At 42.4% G+C, this 22,447-nt stretch overlaps 1 protein-coding gene across 1 annotated transcript in view; it reads right to left on the reverse strand.

Moving 5' to 3' along the window:
* DRC8 (dynein regulatory complex subunit 8) overlaps nucleotides 1–19,643 on the reverse strand; it is a 38,971-nt gene extending 19,328 nt beyond the window's left edge. The window contains exons 1-2 of the mRNA XM_077344383.1: nucleotides 19,349–19,643; nucleotides 4,801–4,885 (exon numbers count right to left, since the gene is read on the reverse strand). Coding sequence (XP_077200498.1) covers nucleotides 4,801–4,885; nucleotides 19,349–19,382 — 119 coding nt within the window. The 5' untranslated portion in view covers nucleotides 19,383–19,643. The remainder of the gene's footprint in view (nucleotides 1–4,800; nucleotides 4,886–19,348) is intronic.
* Between the last annotated feature and the right edge of the window lie 2,804 nt (nucleotides 19,644–22,447).

Consider the following 22,447-nt stretch of genomic DNA (forward strand, 5'->3'; position numbering starts at 1 on the left):
TTCCTTGCTGCCTTAGTGGGCCATGAGCACCTGGGGTGAGATTTTCTGAGTCATAACCCCTGGAATGAGGGGGAGAGGGAGAAGAATCCGAATGCCCCTTACTCCTATTTCCCAGAGCCCTCCATATGGGACGGAGTTGACTGGAAATGGATTGGTTAATGGCCTCTAGCAAGGCATTTGGTAAAAAAGTTTTGGCCATCTGGCCTTACTGTGTCCTACGCCGCTGCACCACAGCCAGTAGGGGTCATTCTGGCTGCCTGGGAATCCTGCTGAGGTGCTTCTTTTTCGGCGGGAAAATGGCCGCCGCCATTTCCAGCCGCGTTGGGGGGTATGCTCTGCCGCAGCCAATTTTCTAGTGCTCTTTGAAGCGCAGTCCGGCTCCCCTGCTCCAACCAGATGCTAGACGGCCTTCCCAGGCGCGCCCGCCGGCCCCGGGAGCTGAATGGTCGCAGTGTGTCCCTCATTTCCTTCCAGCACATGTGCTGCGACATCCTCTTCAAAAAGACATTTCTCCTCCCTTCTGGTTGCCATGCCTTCTTCTTAAAACAGTACAGCCATCCAGGCACAGTCAGGGTGGGTGGGGGGTCCCAAATGGCTCATAAAAAGCCGCTGCCTCACCTAAAGCCTCTGATGGCTTAAAGGCTCCCAACCACCCAAAGTGCAAGAAGAAGGCAAGAAGGAAGTATTTAGAGAGATTTAGGTGAAGGACTAGAAGAAATAAGTAAGCATTAGGTAAGAATCAAGTAAGAAAAGCTTTTTATAATAAGGCCTACTAGCAGAGCTAGAAGAACGCACTCTCCCTGATCAAGAGGCATGAAAGAACTGGAGCAGAGAGGCACGCCCACTCAGAAGAAGGGGGGGGGGGGAAGTGAGCCTGCCTCCCTGAACCAGAGAATGGAACAACCCAATATGTCTTCCGCCTCTGGGGGAGTACAGGATACTACAAGGATCAGAAGCATCACCAGTATTATTTAATATCTAAATTAGGCCTTTGAATGAAACTAACTCATTTGGGGGTAGAAAGTCATCAACACACTTGACAGCACTAAACAAGAGAAGAGAAATCTGAAATTTTGGAGATGGAAAAGGGGATGTCGGAGCCTCGTAGCCCAGATAAGGACACCCTTCTTAAAAAGGCATACAGCCATTTTCAAAGCAACAGTACACAAGAATCAATCAAAAGATACATGGATCTGTTTTGAAAGTAATCGATTTAAAGGAGCTTGTCAGGAAAAAAACTGTACTGATATCAGAGTCCAGGAGGTGCAACTGCCTCAAGATTCATCGGTGAATATTCCGTGGAAAAGAGTACAACTGCACTTTCTACTCCAAAGTCTAACTGGACAGAATATAAGTCTACAGGAACAACAAGATGCAGCAAGCCTTGATATAAGACCCCCTTAAGAAGACTGGGGAAGGGAAAGGAGAAACAATGTTTGAAATATTTTCTTTATTCTTCTTCTGTACACTTTTAAGGCAATATAATTGTAAGTGCTGGAAATGTCATGATAAAGTGGGGGTTTTCCCCTTTTTTTCTTCTTTATTAGTGTACTGTTATAGGGCCAAAGTTCATACTGTTCTACAAGAAATGTTCAATGTTAAGCATTTAATTCAAATCTGAAAATATGGTGTTGAATATCTGTCAGGATGGCTCTTAGACTGTGTCAAGCATAAAATGTTTTATAGGTGGTATGTGACACCAAAAGTGACCGCTAAAATTGCTAAAAACTATGTTAACAAATGTTGGAAATGTGGTAATAAAGTAGGCTTCTTTTCCTAAATGTTGTGGAAATGTGGAAATGTGAAAAAGCTTATAAGTTTTGGGCAAAAGTTCATACCATTGTGTAGTTAATGTGGGGTCTTAGATTTCCTATGTAAGCTGAATCTGTATTATTATGTATATCTCCGCAGTGCCTCCCAGCCCAAACTCAAAGCTTAACTAAAAGGAGACACTTAATGGAGGGGGTTTAAGTGTAACAAATGAAGACTATATTTTACTGTTCTTTGTATTAACAACTATACTGTCTCATTTCTATATTTCTATCTTTATGAAAATAAAAAATATATATTAAAAAAAGAAAGTCATCAACATACTGATGACACGCAGCTCTACATTTCATTAATTTGACCTCAGAGCGTTACCTAAATCAGTAGCCAGAAACATTCAGACAAGACTGAAATGATACTAGTTGAACATAGCATCATATTGCATGAGGTTGATTTACCCATTTTGCTATCCATAGTCTTCTTTCAAACATTTAACTGCAAAGAAGATCATGAGCAAATTTTATTAAAGAATGCCAAATGATACAGGTCTTTAAAAAACACCCTACAGATGAAAAATAACATGGGGGAGGGAGACAGGAATCATTTCTATGCTAAATAGAACTAGATATCAAAGTATATGTTGAACTTTCCCTTTTAGCCCTTAAATGATTACAAGTATATTTTATTTTTATTAGATTTTAATTAATTTTAGACACTTTTCCCACAAGCTTAAGGCAGCCTGATCTTCAAAGGACCTAATATACTATATGCATGTTGGATAACCACAAAACAAAACAAACTCTCTCATCATTCAGACCATAAGACAACATTCAGCCACAGAAAAGTAAAGAAATCAAATACCAACTATAGTTAAATGGCAGTGTAAAGTTGGACCTGGCAGTTGCAGGTAAACTGGTCAGTTGTACAGTGAAGAAGGATGAGGAATCTTTTTGTTTGGACTGAGAATCATGGACAAAATATATAAGTAAGCAACAACAAGATGCCAGCGTTAATTGTCTGTTTCACAAAATAAAAGGAAGTGCTAAAAACTCATGTCATTATTTTTCCTTTTGTTGATGAATGGATTGCCTAAATAGTATAGTAAGATTTATTAACTACTTGATTCATTATACTTTCTTTTCCTTTTTTGAAAACAAGATGCCTCATTTCAATATACTGTGAAACCAGTGGGAAGTCTGTAGAGATTTGGAGTGAGTTTTTTCCTTTTATACTTTTTGTAAAGTTTTTGTACTGTATTGTTCGGTATGCTCTATATGATTTATATGTTTCTTTTCTGTATGTTTGTTTAAGCTGCAATTTAAAAAAGAAATCAAATACCACAATTTCTTTTATAGACTCATAGTGTTGGAAGGGACCTCCTGGGTCACCTAGTCCAACCCCCTGCACTAGGCATGACACTCGCAACCCTTTCGCTCATCCACTGTAACCTGCCACTTCCTTCTATGTTTCCTAACCTCATCAGGCAGACTGTTCTACACAGTGGGAGACACAATAGAGAATGCACACATGCTGATCTTACCCATTTGCAATTTGGCACCTTCAGAAGGCTTTACTTAAATTATTGAAGTCATAGTGGTGGCACATCAAGAAAGGCAGTACTAAAGGTACCCATTAATAGCTTTATAAGTGTTAACTAGTACCTCATACTGAACTGGGTAACTGACCAATGAAGTGACTATAGAATGGGTATGATATTCATGCCTCGTAGCTCCTGACAAGAATCTATATCATGAAGTTTCTAAGTAGAATCTAAAGAAGAAGAAGAAGAAGAAGAAGAAGAGTTGGTTCTTATATGCTGCTTTTCTCTACCCAAAGGAGGCTCAAAGCGGCTTACAGTCGCCTTCCCTTTCCTCTCCCCACAAGAGACACCCTGTGAGGTGGGTGAGGCTGAGAGAGCCCTGATATCACTGCTCAGTCAGAACAGTTTTATCAGTGCAGTTCTCCCCCACAGAACAGCTTTATGAGTGCTGTGGCGAGCCCAAGGTTGCAAGTGGGGAAGTGCAGAATCAAACCCCACTCGCCATATTAGAAGTCTGCACTCCTAACCACTACACCAAACTGGCTCTATCACAAGTGACCCTACCTTTATTGTGCGATATCTTAGAGTCGTTTTAAACCTCAATATTTTAAGATTCGGATTGAGAAAGCAGGCTGTTTTGAATCTCCGTGGTAGAGACGCCCTGATTGGTCAAAGGTGGACATGTGACAAGCTTGCCTTAAAGGAGAAGCCCCTAATTTCTCAACTTCTGTTGGTGTTGGATTTTTTCTCCCTCCTCTGCCTTCTTCGATTCTCTCCCTCTCCCCTCCAAGAAAAGAAAGAGGCTCCCTGCTTGGCTCCTCTCCCCTCCCCCTTCAAGAAAAGAAAGAAAGAGGATTGGCTCCCCCCCCTTCTTAACTACCCTAACCACGTGCAGAACACTATCCTGTTCCAATGGGGGGGGGGGAAAGTGGAAGACCCGAGTTCAAAACGATCTGAATTCAACAGGATTGACAAGGGAATAAACAAAGTAAGTGCAGACTCTGCCCTGGTCTTGAAAAGCCACACTGAGTACTGTCCATAAGGAATGTGAAGGAACCACAAGTCATGCCTGAAGAACAGTCAAAGCAGTGCTGATGGCTGCTATTGTTCTAGCACACGTCATAAAACAGGTCTGAAGTACTGGAGAGCTGATGCTAGAAACACAGTAAGTCTTTGGCAAAGCACAGGTTCAGACTATATATTACCTCCACTTACATTTATTAACCAAAATGTGGTCCTACATTACATATTATCATGTCTTTTATTGTAAGAATAGCCATTAATGTTTTGGTTGTTTTACCAATAATAATTATAAATACTTTTCTAGAACAATTATTTGTATGCCATAAACAATTTTCTGGGTCTGAGACTCAACAATTACTTTCCTTTCTTTGTCAGTAACACACTAACACTTTTAAAAAGAGTTATACATTGGAATAATGCTGTCACTGCCTAAATCAATGTAGTATTTCTTAAAGAAGGATATTCCAAACCTGACATCCACAGTTTTATTGCATTCATGATCAAACACCTCAAAAGCATCCATGATCTTCTTCTGGGTATCTGCAATGATAGACTCTGGAAAACAAAATAACACCCACATGTTATGATTAATTTTACTTTAACTTCCAGTCTTAATCTTCCCATTCTCTTATGGCTGCTAAATTGATTCCAGTCTTTAATTCTGTAGTGGGACAGCTTTACTGCCCTACAAATTTGAGGCTACTTTCTCTGCCAGTTCACAGCCTAGTCAGAAAGCTGGGACAGAAAGTCACTTCTTGTCCCTGCTTTCTGATAGAATACCATCACACCACAAAAAAAATTTCCTTTCTCTTCTGGTATCAGCTGAGATCAAAGCCACAAGGGTGTATTTTTTTAGCATGCCGTGGCAAAGCAATGAGTAAGAAGGTATGAAGACACTTTAGTTAAACAACTTTATTTCTACAAGACACAAACTCAGAATAGCTACAAGACAAGTTCTAGGTATAGTTAATCAACATCAGGAAAAGGAAATTATTGACTAGTTACAATCCTTGTAAAATCTGGTCTTTGCTGATTGTATGGTTACCCACCCCAGATACACTTACAAACATCCTCCAGTTGTCACTCCCCTCTATCATCTCTCATCGCAAATGCACATGAGGGCACAGCTCTTAACACAACAGCAAGTTTCCACAAAAGACCCCCAAACAAAGGAACTGCTCCCCATGAGGACTCCTAAGGTCTTTGACAAACTGGGTTCCAAGTCTTGGGGTTCAAGACTGCCAAATTTTAAAAAGCCTATCTGAAATTTAATACATATTGACACAAAAGGAAAATGAAAAGCAGATAATTCAGCCACCAACTCTTAGATTATTTATACCATGGTTGCATGATTAGGTGGAATCACCATGGCAGGAGTAGGAGGTCTGGGCCGGGCATATCTGAGGGACTACCTGACTGACTATATCCCCCGAAGAGTGCTCTGTTCCATCACACAGGTTGGTAATCCCTGGCCCAAGATATGTGTGCTTGGCCTCAACCAGGGCCAGGGTCTTTTTGGTCTTGGTCACAACCTGGTGGAATGAGCTCCAGTAAGAGTTGAGGGTCCTATGCTTAGTATATATAAACAAATTAAGCTGCAAAATTAAGCTGGACCACTGACCCACTTAGCTTGCTATGGTTTACTACACTATGCCTACTCTATGTCTACAATACACTACGCTACTGTTTACTACACCGTAGTGTAGTAAACTACACTCAGCTTGCTACTGTTTACTACACTATGACTAGAAAGGGCTCTCCAGGTACATTGGCAAAGGAAAGTAAGGGCAATTCCGCACATTTAAAAAAATACTGATACACCAGCAAAATGGTGTAGCGCTACAAAATATCATGCCTCAAGGCATTCCTCACGTTTTGGCTCTCTTGCTTTCGTCTGACGCCTTCTTGTGCTCTTTACACTCTGCATGTCTGCTTGAAATGGCGGAAGAGAGCAACACACTTTACATGTGACTCTCTTCTGCCTGTCAATCAAGCCAGGCAGCCAAGCCCACGATGCCTGCTAAATTTTTTTTAAGTAAGACTTCTCCATTGTAACGTATATACATCTAATCATAGATTAGATAGATGCATAGTGCTTTTTCTAATGCATATCATAGATGCATAGTGCATATCATAGATGCATAGTGCTTTTTATAATGGCACTCTTATGGAATCATAAATATGTAATCTTTAAAAAATGAATCTTGTTCCTGATTTTTTTTGGGGGGGGGGGCTTTAGAGAGGCATGCTTTGTGTTTAAACGGTGGGGATTTTTTTTTTTTTGCTTTGCCTGAACGATTGAACACCTATTCGTTGCTCCAGGCAATTTGCTTAAAAAGAAAACATCCCCGGGAGAAGGGTGCAAGGGTGGGACATTGGAGGCGGAGATAACGCTACTTTGTCTCCATACATTTCCTTAGCATGTGGCTGCTGGTTGCTCTCCTGTACCTTGTGCTACATAGGTTGGGGAATTCACTTTATGTAATTCCCCAGCTAGCGCTTTAAAATGGAGGATGTTGCTTACGGTTTGCTGGATGAACACAGGAGATTGGTGATGTTGTGCAAGACACCAAAAATATGGCATCATCATAAGGTAAGCATTTCACTATATTTATTGGGAGCGGAATGGCCCTAATTCACAACAGCAGCAGAGATCCTTTGAGATGTCACATACTGAATCTGGGACCTTCTGTAGTATTCTGCCACAGAGCCACAGCCTCTCCCATAGATAGGCCATACCTGGTCTGGACCCAGTGTACCTGAGCGACCATCTCTCTGCCTATGCCCCCCAAAGAGCACTATGCTCTGCCACCTCCAACCAGCTGGTGATCCCTGGCCCCCCACCTGGTGTAACGAGCTCCCTGAAGAAATCAGTGCCCTGTCCAAACTCCCACAGAAAGGTCTTCAACATACACAGGAGGAGGAGGGATTCTATGACTTGTACTTTAGTATAGATAAGAAAATGTCAGCACCTGCAGCATTTCTTATTCCTGCAAACTGCATCTGCAAGAATCCATTCTTGTGTACAGTAGCTCTAATGCACCTGATTATTCTACTTAAGCATGTGAAATTGCAGAAGATAGCAATCTAATTCTGAATGTAGCCATATCTGTAGACTTTTAAATCTTTCTACAAACCAGAAGAAAGCACCAGGTTTGCAGAATAATCTGAAATCTTTTTTAAAAATGGGGGGGAGGAGTTGCCCACCCTCAAATAACAGAAGCAGCACCTGCAGCAATAAGGGTCTGTTTCCAGACACTGCTCTTTTAGTGTGTTTCCAGACAATCCCAAAGGATAAAAGGGAGGAGAGGGGAATGATATACGTTGCTTTGGATCCCCACTGGAGATAAAGGGAGGGTACAAATGAAGTAAACACTAAATTCAATGGAAAGTGGAGGACAGATACAAGCTTGGTGTGTGGCTGAGTTGGTAGAAGGAGAGAAGGAAGCAGGGAAGGGTGAACATATGAAGGCTGCCAGGAACAGGAAAATAGGAAATAGTATGGGGAGTTGGGTACAGGGGAAAGTCATATGCTTCCAACAAGGGAAAGCTGATGACAGGGCAGGGTAATATTGTTGGGTTCAATGACAGAAGGCAGATTAAATAAAGGTCGACTGGGTGGGTAGGAAGGAGAGAAGGAAGCAGAAAAAGAAGAGAGGATATGAGAGACAGAGAAGAGACAGAGAAAAAATGGAGGGGGGGAGTGAGATGCCCCCCATAAGTCCTTGCAACTGCTTGTTTTCCACATTCTCCAAAACGTTTGGATGTTATCTTTATCTTTTATTCTAGAACTGCAGACCTTTTATGCATAGCTCTTTTTTCTTTATAGGAAATTGCAGCATTGCCATAGATTTCAAAACCATTAGATTATTTCTCATTCAAGATATGTATGATTGCATGAGATTTTTGTGGGGAGCTGCTATTTGGGCTACTAGCCTTGAATCCAGATACTTTAGGAATTTTAGATTACTCTTTGTGAGCAGTGAAGCCAGGAATTCTCAAACAAGTATTTTTCTATTCTCACCTGAACACAGCAGCTATAACATATTCCTTTGGAGTACCAAGGTCCTCAAAGCAGCAGTGGGTCAGGTTTAACATTTCTTCTTCAAAGGACCATTATTGAAGTCAGTGAACAGGAAATAAGCAATTATATCAACACAGGAACAACAATCAGTGTTGTTAAGAAAAGGGCTTCCAGTTGACAAACTTCACTAGATTCTGCCACTAAAGAGTTAATAAAAGCATTTTTTTACTATTTGTTGTTTCTGTATCTGTACATCAGAATCATATCTGTTTCAAATCCTGCTAATTCTGTTAACATAACTAAACACTTTGTTTGAAGAAGGGATGTCATCAGAAAAGCTAGACAGATGGTCCAGACAAAGATAAAATAGTCTGCCAAACAGGATCCGAACCACACCACTGGTGGGGATAAGGCTAGCCTCAGAATATTAAAATTTGACATTATAAACTGTTCTTTTCTTCCCTACAAAGTATAATCTAATTCTCAAAAGGATTCTAGCTCCCACTAATTTACGTTAGAAGATGCTTTTAAAATCAACTCAATTTGTGTTTATTTGCTGAAAGAGCCACCATTAACACAATGTAATACATTCTTGAAGACATTTCTAGTTTAATAGCATTAAAAATTATAAGAGACACCTTTTAGCATCCTGATATACAATATATACATTTATCTTCCTGGAGTTTTATTATATCACTAATATAATAAAACCACTTAAATATGATCTAAATGAATTTGTTTTAGCCAAATTATAAAGCAGGGATAGCTAGAGATGTGTATTCTTCAAATATCAATATATCTGCCATAACTGTCCTAGATGCATTAGGCTGATCCTGCATTGAACAGGGGGTTATACAGCCACTTAATGCTATGATTCTGGTTCTATGATTCTCTGTGTGCATTCTTTGAGTCCCTTGCATACACCACCTACCTGGGTGTAGGCTCCCTCCCTCCCTCCCTTCCTTCCTTCTTCCTTCTTTCCTTCCTTCCTATGTATGCCAAACTAGTCCCTTAAAAACTCTAACTAAACCAGTCCAAAATAAACTGGGTAGTTGCTTTTAATAAACAATATTTAAAAGGGGGTACAAACAAACATGCAAAAAGCACATAAAATATATACACAGATTTAGCCAAGTTAAGCAGGGATGAAAGGAAATACCATTTTAGAAATGGAGGTTATAGTTACTGTCACACATGAAGAGGGTAGTCCATAGATTCAGTGAAACAACCAGTGCTTCATGGAAGGAAGGAAGGAAGGAAGGAAGGAAGGAAGGAAGGAAGGAAGGAAGGAAGGAAGGAAGGAAGGAAGGAAGGAAGGAAGGAAGGAAGGAAGGAAGGAGATCCCATAGTTACTCATCTCTCCTTAAGTCTCCACTTAAAATGCTAATTTTCCCAATTAAATCAGGACACCTCTAATTTGGATAACAACAATATTGTTGTGGGAGCCTTGCAAAAACCACTGAAGACATTCAGTCTTTAAAGTTTAATGAGCTGATTCTGTTGTGTTTTTTAATTCCTGAATTAATTTTTTTAGATTTCAGATTTTTCTGCAAGCCTGGAGTGTTTTTTGGGTTTAGAGTTTGGGTTTAGATCATTCTTGTCTGTTCATGGTTCCAGTCTCTGAATTTAAGTATATACAGATGTGGCCATACTGAAAAATAGATATACTGATGTTTGTCCCCAACACTTACAAAATAGTTGTCATGCTAAGTGTAGCTCAAAGAATAGCGAGAGTAGAAGGAACAGCAAGAAGGATTCTACTTATTCTGTTCTGTATAGGGAAGATTTTGGAGAAGGCTAGCATTGGTGATTCAAAGGGATCTCAGACTTAGACAAAAACTGAGAGGGTTTGGGGTTCTAGAAGGGAGATCTTGGTAGGGAAGTCAAGTTGAAATCCAGGCAAAGAATCAGGCAATAATCCACAGAGTTCCAGATTGAGACACATAAAAGCAAAGGCCCAGGATACAGAGGGCATACTTCAAGACCCCAAAATGTAGAACGAGTTCTGGTAGGAGTCAAGAAACAACAGAATTTAGATTTTTCTTGGGCTGGAACAGAGGTGAGGAAAGTCAGATGAACTACAGGCAAAGTTAGATTCAAGTCAATTAATTATTTCACTTTTAATCATCATTAAACACATATATATTTGTATCAAGAAATCTCAATATGGGCATAATATAAGCTGCATTTTAGTAAATAACAGCTGGCACTGGTTGTTAGAAGCAATTGCCATATTTACTATTTTTTTCTTCATTTCCTATTGAAGTACACCAGGACTAAAGCAGATACTAAAATAAACAAGTATACTGTAAACTTCAGCTCAGCCAATTAAAATTTGCCCTGTCTAAAACAGGCCCCTAAAACTAGGTCCGGAGACCAGTACCGGTCCGTACATCAGTCAGTACTGGGCTGTGGCTCCTCCTTGTCCTCCTCCCTGGCTTCTGCCTTGGGGGCTGCCCTGGCACTCTGCCACCAGCTCACCTTTGGTGCTCTCCAGTGGCTGCCATGGCTGGGGCTCCCCCTGGCGTGGCACTGAGCAGCTGCTGCTGGCAGCACCCCCCAGCGGGCGACGGGAAGTCATAGGAAAGCAAGTGGAGCAGGAGCTCAGGTGGCGCCGATGTCCCTCGGCAAAAGACTACCCCCCCCCCCGGGACTCAGTAAAATTGTCAAGCATTGACCGGTCCCCGGTGATAAAAAGGTTGGGGACCACTGATCTAGAGTGTTAAATCAGCAAAATGCATTGATAGTCTACATAGAGAAGACTCCACTACACATGTTAGCAGCACAGACACTGGAAAACGTTTCCTAATCAAAATGAAGCTAAAAATACTCCCAAATGCTACATAAACCTGTGCTGTATGACCCTGCAGATACATGGAATGTATTTTGAATAAAAATGAAAATAAAAGCTAGTTGCCTTACAACAGTATCCCCGTTCAATTGGGCTGTGTAAGAACAACTACTTTAAAAAGACTAAATGGTTTCTGTATCACAAAATTACATTCAAACACAACAGATGTTAAAAATAACAGGACCCAATGGACCTTAGTCAGGAAAGCTCTTGGAAACACAGTCATGGAAATACTCTAAAGATTAATTATAGTCAGCATGATGATTGTTACTGTTCAGAATAGGATAAGACCAAGAAAGAGTATCAACTGTAGTTTTCTAATTTTCCCTGGAATCATAGTTAAAGGCTAAAATCTATGACAGCATTTTTGTATCATAAACTTTAAGCAGTGGATGGGCTTTCAGAAACTGTCCGGAGGACTGGAAGAGAGCAAACATTATTCCAATCTTCAAAAAAGGGAGGAAGGATGACCCGGGAGACTACAGACTAGTGAGTCTGACCTCTGTTGTGGGGAAGATAATACAGCAGATATTAAAGGGAGCGATCTGCAAACATCTGGAGGACAATTTGGTGATCCAAGGAAGTCAGCATGGATTTGTCTCCAACAGGTCCTGTCAGATCAACCTGGTTTCCTTTTTTGACCAAGTACCAGGTTTGCTGGATCATGGAAATTCGGTTGATGATGTTTACTTGGATTTTAGTAAAGCTTTTGATAAGGTTCCCCATGATGTTCTGATGGATAAATTGAAAGGCTGCAATCTGGATTTTCAAATAGTTAGGTGGATAGGGAATTGGTTAGAGCAGCGGTCCCCAACATTTTTGTGGTCGAAGACCGCCTCTGGGGGTGGGGGAGAGCTGGTGGCCCGGACGCTGCACACGCCTGACAGCCGTGCGCAAATGCGCATGCGCAGTTGTCGCACATGCGAGTTTTCGCCAGCAGGGGGGCGCTACTGCGCACACACAGTTGCTGCACGTGCGTGTTTTCGCCAGCAGGGGCACAAACACACATGTGCAGCAGCTCCGTAAATGCGCACCAGCTCCGCGCATGCACGTTTGCGTCACTGGCATGCCAGTGGCCGCGCCTGCCTCTTCCCCTCCCTCTCGCTGCGAGAAGCTAGCTGGGCCGCAAGCAAAGCGGCCGCTTCGCTCGCAGCCTGGTGAGCTTCTCGCTGTGGGTGGGGGAAGGCAGGCATGGCTGCCGGCGGCCCAGTACCGTGGACTTCGCGGCCCGGTACCAGGCCGCAGACCAGGAGTTGATGACCCCAGGGTTAGAGAACCGCACTCAAAGAGTTGTTGTCAATGGTGTTTTATCAGACTGGAGGGAGGTGAGTAGCTGGGTACCTCAGGGCTTGGTTCAGTACTTTTTAACATATTTATTAATGATCAAGATGAGGGGTGGAGGGACTACTCATCAAGTTTGCAGATGACACCAAATTGGGAGGACTGGCAAATACTCCAGAAGATAGAGAGTTTAACGAGATCTGAACATAATGGGAAAATGGGCAAATGAGAACAAGATGCAATTTAATAAAGATAAGTATAAAGTTCTGCATCTGGGTCAGAAAAATGAAAAGCATGCCTACTGGATGGGAGATACGCTTCTAGGTAACACTGTGTGTGAACGAGACCTTGGGGTACTTGTGGATTGTAAACTAAACATGAGCAGGCAGTGTGATGCAGCGGTAAAAAAGGCAAATGCCATTTTGGGCTGTATCAACAGAGGCATCACATCAAAATCACAAGATGTCATAGTCCCATTGTATACGGCACTGGTCAGACCACACCTGGAGTACTGTGTGCAGTTCTGGAGGCCTCACTTCAAGAAGGACATCGATAAAATTGAAAGGGTACAGAGGAGAGCGACGAAGATGATCTGGGGCCAAGGGACCAAGCCCTATGAAGATAGGTTGAGGGACTTGGGAATGTTCAGCCTGGAGAAAAGGAGGTTGAGAGGGGACATGATAGCCCTCTTTAAGTATTTGAAAGGTTGTCACTTGGAGGAGGGCAGGATGCTGTTTCTGCTGGCTGCAGAGGAAAGGACACGCAGTAATGGGTTTAAACTTCAAGTACAATGATATAGGCTAGATATCAGGAAAAAGTTTTTCTCAGTCAGAGTCGTTCAGCAGTGGAATAGGCTGCCTAAGGAGGTGGTGAGCGCCCCCTCACTGGCAGTCTTCAAGCAAAGGTTGGATACACACTTTTCTTGGATGCTTTAGGATGCTTATGGCTAATCCTGCGTTGAGCAGGGGGTTGGACTAGATGGCCTGTATGGCCCCTTCCAACTCTATGATTCTATGATTCTATGATTCTATAATGATCTGGGGCCAAGAGACCAAGCCCTATGAAGATAGGTTGAGGGACTTGGGAATGTTCAGCCTGGAGAAAAGGAGGTTGAAAGGGGACATGTTAGGTGGATAGGGTGGACCATCTTTAAGTATTTGAAAGGTTGTCACTTGGAGGAGGGCAGGATGCTGTTTCTGTTGGCTGCAGAGGAAAGGACGCGCAGTAATGGGTTTAAACTCCAAGGACAACGATATTGGCTAGATATCAGGAAAAAATTTTCACAGTTAGAGTCGTTCAGCAGTGGAATAGGCTGCCTAAGGAGGTGGTGAGCTCCCCCTCACTGCAGTCTTCAAACAAAGGTTGGATACACACTTTTCTTGGATGCTTTAGGATGCTTTGGGCTGATCCTGCATTGAGCAGGTGGTTGAACTAGATGGCCTGTGTGGCCCCTTCCAACTCTGTGATTCTGTGATTCTGTGATACATGGGAATCATTTCCCCATCTTTAATGTACTAACTACTGAATCACACTACCTTTCTCTTTGTAATGCTTTTTGCTACATCTTTTCTTGCAGTCTAATTCTATTTTAACAATACCCCCTCTTGATTGGGAGAAAGACTGGCATTTCCTCTGAAGTAAGTTTAAAAATTCAAAATGTAGAATATTTCTATTGTTCTAATGCTAAACACCAACTGAAGTAAATTTTTAATAACTAATAGAGCAAATCATTATTATACCCATCTCCAATGATCAGCTGTGAAAAGACTTTACTTGCTTTACATGGCGATTATAGGCTGGATTCAAAGTATGCCAAGAATGGAAATTTCCCACCCCTCTCATCATCCTTAAGCACTTAACATTTCTTGAAATCTGCTCTGAGGGTTAGAGGATCCCTAGAAAGATGGGGCCTAATCACCAGTGTAAATTCCTTACTGAATGCTCAAAATGAACCATTGATTCTCCCCACTGGAAGATTTAGATAAGGAATACAATCTAGAGTAAGTTAAACAATTCCGAATCTAACTATGCTAAATCCATATCTCCTCTGAAGCTCCGTAGAGGATATTCTTCATGTATTTTTTGAATCATGCGCACTACAGATTTTGCATATTCCAACAGCTAGGAGTGACTTTCATGGTACAAGGCTTTCCCAGGCTGGAACAGAAGTGAGGCAGTCAGATTCTAGCCTCCTGATTGGTAACAGGGAGGTTGAGGAGACCCATGTCACGGTATGCAAGTATCCCTACATTAATAAATCCAGATACTGCTACCCAGGAGGCATGTTCTGGCCTATGTATACACAAACATGGCAACCTTTAATATACTGTGAACGGGCTGGACATGGTGTCAACCACGGTGACATTAGGGCTCTCGCAATTTGTTGTTGGTCCCACCCACCAAGCAGGCCACACCTCGGATCTCATTTTTGGCGCGGATCTTAAAGTGGATCTGGTCGTGGCAAATCCCATGCCATGGTCGGACCACTATGCCTGAAGGCTCAGCTAAGGCTTCCATTCCCTCCTCAGTTGGGTGTCGAGCAAATTTCAACTCGCCCACAGCAGTCAAAATTTCCAGTAATAACATTCATTTGTAAATTCTTAATGTTTTCCCAAATGTGTTCCTTCTGCATGACTTGGCCATAAAGAAACCACCTGAATGGGAGAAGGTGTGTATATATCTTTGTGCAAGGCATTGGACTAGTTGACTCTGGAGGACCCTTGCAATTCTATGATTCTAAAAGATGTTGAAGATCAGATTCTACATGGGATAGGAGGCATGGAGAGAGGGAGGTTGTAAGGAGCCAAAGGGTGGTACGGTCAGTCACTGGGATTCAAGATAACCAGAAGAATGTAGAGGTAAGATTCCAGGAAGGAAACATTGAGTGGGTGTAATTAAATCATATTCAGCCTACCCTGAAGAAGAGATATCACTTTGTGTTAGCAGTGGAAAAAAGTCCAAGAATGAAAACCAAGTCAAAATGGCAGGGCACGGGAAACTCTCGGTCTAACTACTTGATGTGTGGTAATGGATTGCACCTTAAAAATATCAGACACTTGATGGATCTGATGCCACTGATCAGGGTCTCTCAAGATGTGACTCAAAGGACTCTTGTCCCACCTGTGGGGATACTAACAGATATCATCCTGCCTGCTTGATTTTAGTCAAATAGCATCTTAAAGGCTAACAAGATTTCCAGGGTATAAGCTTTTGAGAATCAAAGCACCCTTAATGTGCACATGAGGAGCCTTGGGGTATGACAGAAAGAGTCCTTGTTTGAGGTGTGCCAGCTGTCCCATGGGAATCAGGCTAGTTTCTCTTGAAATCACGTTTTATTGCATGTAGCTTGATCATGAATTTCTGGTATGTTATCAAAGGAAGTCTGCCTATATTTCTGGCTGACCTTAGCCTTGGGATCTAAGGGAGCTTCAAACCATGGTTCCCAGCAGGGAGAGAGTATTGGGGTAACAAAGTTGCTTTAAATAAATGAAAGCTAAGCTCACAGTAAATGAAGCATTAAACACTGATTAAAGTATAATTAAACTGCTAGTGCAGACATGATGTTTCTGCACTTGTGGGATTTTTTTGACATTTCTGTGGAAGAAGCAGTTTTAAAGGGATTTTCATATAAAGCTGTATCCTCCATTGAAATGAAATGAAAAACCCTTGTGTGGGTTGCCTGGTTATATACAATGATGAAGTTCTTATATATGTAAATGTATATAAATTATGCTAAAGTTATTAAGCCTCTTCAAAAATATTTATTAACCATCTAAATCTACCATATACATAGATCCTAATTCAAGATATATCTTTTAAGAAGTTTGTCCTGATTTTTAAGACATGCAGTTATCTGAAATTATTATCTTTCATGTCAGAACCACATATACTTCTAAACTATAAAACATATTCATCATCTTATAATACTATCTATAGTCTATGAAATTACTTTTGGAATAACATTTGTTATTATGGCAACAAAGGCTTGTGGCAGGACACAATCAAGTTGTTTAATCTGTGAATTTTACAGTAAACTAAGTCCTAATTTCAGGAAACAAAAGGCAGGCAGATAAGACCAACAATTTGCATAAATGGAAGTAATGTTAATTTTCTATCGGAACACCTTTCTCTAAATCTGGGTGCAATACACATCAGGCACAATCTGTTCATAGAATTCAGTCAAATGCTTAAATTCCTGAGCTTAAGCTCCCAGAAATCTACAAGTCTTTGCTTAAGGAAATTTCATTTTTAGCAACTGCAGGTTACCTCTCAGGTTAGATTCAGGAAAAGGGGCCAAGTTGTAATTTCATTTTTAAAAGATAACTATATACTGTACACGCATTAATGCAAATTCATCTAGCTAGTATTCCTAATGAACAATATGATCAGCCCACTCAGGATCGGCTTATACCCAATATTCAATCTGTTCTTATGCTTACCATGTGCTTGGCAAGCCTGAACATTAAGGTTGCTAAAAATATTTGTTACTGTGGAGATGATCAGATGTTATGCCCATTCGTATTTTAACTGTCCACATTAACCTCATAGCAGTGGAAAAATTGGGTATCTGAATCTACTGGTAATCTGAACCAGCTATTTGAATCTTCCTCTTGTGAACTGTCTCATTTTTCACCAGTCCCTTGTTGTCATCATTACTCACACTAGCTGTGTGGTTGGCCCCCCCTGGCCAAACTGCTTTCCCTGGTTTGACTACCAAAGGGATCCCGACCCCCAGGCTGAGAACCACTGGTGTCCATGATTAGGAAGCTATTCAGTTCTCCAGCATCTCACTCTTGCGATAAGTGGGGAAATTTCCTAAAGCCTTGTCTTCCTCTGCAATTCTTTATCTCTCTGTCCTTTTCTTCCATCTCTGATTCAAGTTACTGAAAACATCCCCCCCTCAAAATGTTTTTCTGTATGCAAAGTTGTTTTATGCCACTACAACAAAACAGGTGACAGGCTTAGAGAAGCTGGTTTATAGATGGAAAAGGGATTTAACTCTGGTATATATGGAAGAACTGCAGTCCATTTTAAAAAGTACTCTGTATTATGACAACTGTATTATGGTTTTCATTGACAATGTTTATCATCCCTGTTCAAGACTTTTGATATTTCTTGGAACTGGCTATAAACAATTATTACTGTCTGTAATCCATTTTAAGACTTTATTGGCTGCAGACTAACTGCCCTGAAATATCTCCAGCCTGATGAAGAGTTTGGGGACCTCAAAACCATGCTCACCATTCTCTAATATTCTGGTCTGTCCGTTACACTACTAGTCTTATTGTCAAGTTACTGTGAATAGGATGAAGACAGATCATTTCCACTCCTTTGGCCAGTTATTAGTTTCCCAGATTTTCTGACACAAAGCTGTTGGTACAAAGTTTGATTGGTACACATCTCAGCAGTTCCATAGGTATGATGGAGAAAGCAATTATGCTAGGATTGGTCAGTGGAAAAAGGAAACCAGGCCAACAAAGCGCATGGTGGTTGGACATGATCAAGGTGGACACCAGCCAGAACATTTGAGGGAGGCGGTGCGTGATCATGGCAACAACTGTGCCATGGGATTGCTAAGCATCAGACACAACTGAACACCTGACAACAACTGTGGATGTACATAAATCTATATTGAGAGTACCCTTGATTTTTCTTTATACATGTGTTGAGTAAGTCTCGTGTTATATTCAACAAACGTAGTTGAATGTATGATTGAAAAACCACATTTAACCAGGAAATGGTCCCTGGTTTCATTCATAAAGTGAACATACATTGGCTCCTCCTTATACAGAGGTGTAGACATGTACATGAAAGCTGAATGTGAATTCACTGTAACATGTGAGAAAGAAAACTATTGTTTAATGTAAAGTATTATGTTGCCATTGCTTGTATGAATGTTTTCCATTTTAAAATCAAATGCATGTTCTTGCAAAATACAGACATTATCTTCCATCTACTGCCACGAGAAATGTAAAAAAAAATATTATACCTCAGCTTCCTAGAGAAAAACAATACCATGTCCTTTTAATAGAGGCATAGTGGGAGGTTATTTACTTCCATTCCACCAAAAATGCATTTGTCTGTTTTCGCACATTAAGTCTCTATTACTGGGGCGGAACACTTTTCCCCAGACCTGCTGACAACCTTAATGTGACTTGTGAACGCAGCCTTTTCCCCAGGCCTAACCACGCTAGGGATGCCAGACTCCAGGTGAGACCAGGGGATCCCCTGGTTTTACAGCTCATCTCCAGGCAGCAGAGATCAGTTCCCCTGGAGAAAAAGGCTGCACTGGAGGGTTGGACTCCAAAGCAATGTACTCTGCTGAGGTCCCTTTCCACCCCAAATCCCACCCACTCCACCCCCAAAATCTCCAGATATTTCCCAACCCAGAGCTGGAAACCGTATGTGCCACCATGAGTAGGTCTACTCAGAATTTCCTCATGTCTACACAGTGGGCCTTACTCCCAGAAAGCGTTCTTAAGACGGCCTGTAAGAGGCTTCCACCCGTTGCTTTAACATTCTGCAGGTGAATAAGAAGCGCCCTTTAAAACGGGTGGCGGGCACTGATGTTTCAAGTACCCGCTCGAGTTCAGAATTATGGCTCTTTATAAGGAGTACGGCGCGAAGGGAAAGACTAGGGACTGTGAGGTAGTCAAGGAGAGGACGATCAGCTGTCGGCAGCGAGGGGCGAAGAAACGAGGCGCGGTGGAGAGTCCGGGGGGACATTTGGCTGCCGCGTTTATAGCAAGGCTGTGTTCCCCTTAGCCCCCAGCCGGCGACAAGACGCCGCTCTGGCGGAGAAAGCCTGTGGCGGAGATCCCCGAAAAACAGCTTTCCAAGTCTCCAGGCAGTTTGTCCTTACCGGCCGCGGCTACCTCCTTCTCTTCAGCCGCCATGCTGCCTCTGCAGCGGTCGCCGTGGAGATGCCGGGCAAGCGCCCGCCGCGGCCTAGGCAGCTCCTCCTCGGGCCTCGCGGCTTGGCTGCCCAATTTGGCGGCAAACGCTCAGTCCCTGCCTGTCGCAGGCAGCTTGGTATGAATAGGAGAGGGTAGTTTCCTTCTCCCCCTCCGCCCCAAAAAGCTTGGCGTGCTCGTGTCACTTTCTCCTGTACTGCGTTGTCGAAGGGTAACAGCAATTTCTGCCTGCGTAGGAAAATTTGTTAGAGGGCACAACAACCGAGTGACAAGCTATTTTTTCCCCGGGGGGGGGGGGGCGGCGGAAATATCTGATCTGCCTGTACCTATATTTACCTCTGATTCCAAAATAAATTTAGTCTGAAAGCTACATTGCACTCACAGTGGTTTATAAACATTATACGAGCTTTAGGTGGGCTCTTTGCACATGCTGCAATCGCATGTCAGTGGGGATTTTGCAGTTTTATAAGCGATGCCCAACTGTTCAAGGTGAGTTTCATTTGTAATTCAGAAAACATTGTTTCAATGTTTTTAAACCCGTTTATTAAATAAATTTCACAAGTGTGTGACTTACGAAATAGTGATTAAAATGTTCTGATGGTGTAATCACCCTCCTAAAAGCTCTGTACCTTTTAACAGAGGAAAGATGTACAGAAATACGTTGCTTAGTGGCTAATTTGAGGATCTGTGTGACTCAAGTCTGCCTAGAAGCAATCAGATACACCTCCATCTTTCCTGTGTCTATCTTTTGCCAGAAATCCCTTCCCAAAGAATATTTTGTATTGATTGCTATCATTTGCATTTGCATTGATTGCTATCATTAGATTTTGATGCCTGTGAACTGCAATTTTCTGCCTGAATAGGAATAAAATATAATAGACATGATATGGAGGCTAGTGCTACCTAATCCTAAATTTGTAAACCTGGGTGTAAACTGCACGGAGCTTTTATTCCAACCCCAGATCGATTCAGTCCCTGCCCTCTACACAGAATGCGATTTCCGTTTGATTTGGGACAATTTAAATTTTCCTTCTGCAGCAAGAAGGATTGATCCGTAGTGACCCTACCTTTATTGTGAGATATCTCAGACTGCTGCTAATCCTGAATATATTCAGAAAATCGCATTGTTTTGAATCTGGGCTCTCCTCTGTGGTAGAGGACCCGTGATTGGCTACAGGTGGTCATGTGACAAGCCTGCCTCAAAGGAGAAGCCCCTAATTTCTCTCAACTTCTGTCGGCCTTGGATTTTTTTTTGTGCCTTCTTCGTTCCCCCCCCCCTTCAAGAAAAGAAAGGATTTTTCCCTCCCTCCTCTGACTTCTTGGATCCTCTCCCTCCCCTTCAAGAAAACAAAGAGTCTCCATTTGCCTCCCCCCCCATCTTCTGAGCCTCCCTAACCACATGCAGAAGACTTTCCTGTTTCAATGGGGAGGGGGGGAAGAGGAAGACCCGAGTTCAAAGCGATCTGAATTCAACAGGATTGACAATGAAATAAAAAAAGTAAGTGCAGACTCTGCCCAGGATAATGATCAGAGAGGCAGAGGAGTGCACATTATAAATGCTAAGAGGTTATTATTACTTCTCATGTAGGTGGCTAAACACTGATAGGATCTAGGCCTGAGATCTGTTTTAAATTAAACTAGAAATTGTGAAGGGAAAGGGGGAATTTCTGTTTCCTCCTGTTCAGTTGGTATAGCAAAGGGTACCTCCAGGGTCATCTAGTCCAACCACCTGCACAATGCAGGAACTCACAACTACATGCCAAACCACAGTGACCCCAATTTCATGCCCAAGTGATCCCTCAGCCCACCAAAAATCTCCAGAATCCAGCCTGGCCTGGAGGATATTCACCTACCATCCCACATTGGCAATCAGCAATCCCCTGGGTATGCAAGGAAGGGCCATAAGAGACAAACACTGGCACATCCCTTCCTGTCTACCCACTCACCATTAGCATTTATGTCAGTTGACTTATCTAGCCCCTGCTTAAAAACTTTGAAAGAAGAACCCACCACCTCCCTAGGAAGCCTGTTCCAATGAAGAACCGCTCTATCAGGAACATCTTCCAGATATTTAGCCGAAACTTTTTTAAAATTAATTTCAACCCATTGGTTCTGGTCCGGCCCTTTGGGGCAACAGAAAACAGCTCTGCTCCATCTTCTATGTGACAGCCCTTCAAGTACTTGAAGATGGTTATTGTATCACCTCTTAGTCGGCTTCTCTCCAGGCTAGAAAGACCAAGCTTCCTCATACAACTTGGACTTCAAACCCATCACCATCTTTGTAGCCCTTCTCTGGACATGCTCTAATTCCTTTACATCTTTCTTCAGTTGTGTTGCCCAAAACTGAACACAATACTCCAAGTGAGGTCTTACCAGAGCAGAGTAAAGCAGTATACTTCTTTTAATATAGCCCCAAATCCCATTTTCCTTTTTAGAAGAAGAAGAAGAGTTGGTTCTTATATGCTGCTTTTCCCTACCCGAAGGAGGCTCAAAGCGGCTTACAGTCGCCTTCCCATTCCTCTCCCCACAACAGACACCCTGTGGGGTGGGTGAGGCTGAGAGAGCCCTGATATCACTGCCCGGTCAGAACAGTTTCATCAGCACCGTGGCGAGCCCAAGGTCACCCAGCTGGCTGCATGTGGGGGAGCGCAGAATCGAACCTGGCTTGCCAGATTAGAAGTCCGCACTCCTAGTTAGAACTGTAGTGCGCTGGTAACCAGTAAGTCCTCCAAAAGTGGAGGAACGGAAGTGGAGAAACTTCCCTGCAGCCCTTGTCCACAGTTTGTGGAACCATACCTGTCATGGTCAAAAAGGGAGTAACCAGAATACAATTTGCATTGTCTGCCACAATCTTTGCTACTACCCTGGCTACAAGAGGATTAGGACAGAATGCATACAAAAGGCCTTTGCTCCAAGACCAAAGGAAAGTATCCCGTAGTGAAAGACGGTCTCTTCCAACTGAGGAAGTGATATTGGCCTATCAGAGGGCTTCAGATCTGAGAGCCAGCTTGGTGTAGTGGTGTCCGGGAACGACCAAGCAGAGCTGC

This window comes from Paroedura picta, chromosome 1 (assembly GCF_049243985.1).
Source record: "Paroedura picta isolate Pp20150507F chromosome 1, Ppicta_v3.0, whole genome shotgun sequence".
In the NCBI taxonomy this organism is placed as follows: domain Eukaryota; kingdom Metazoa; phylum Chordata; class Lepidosauria; order Squamata; family Gekkonidae; genus Paroedura; species Paroedura picta.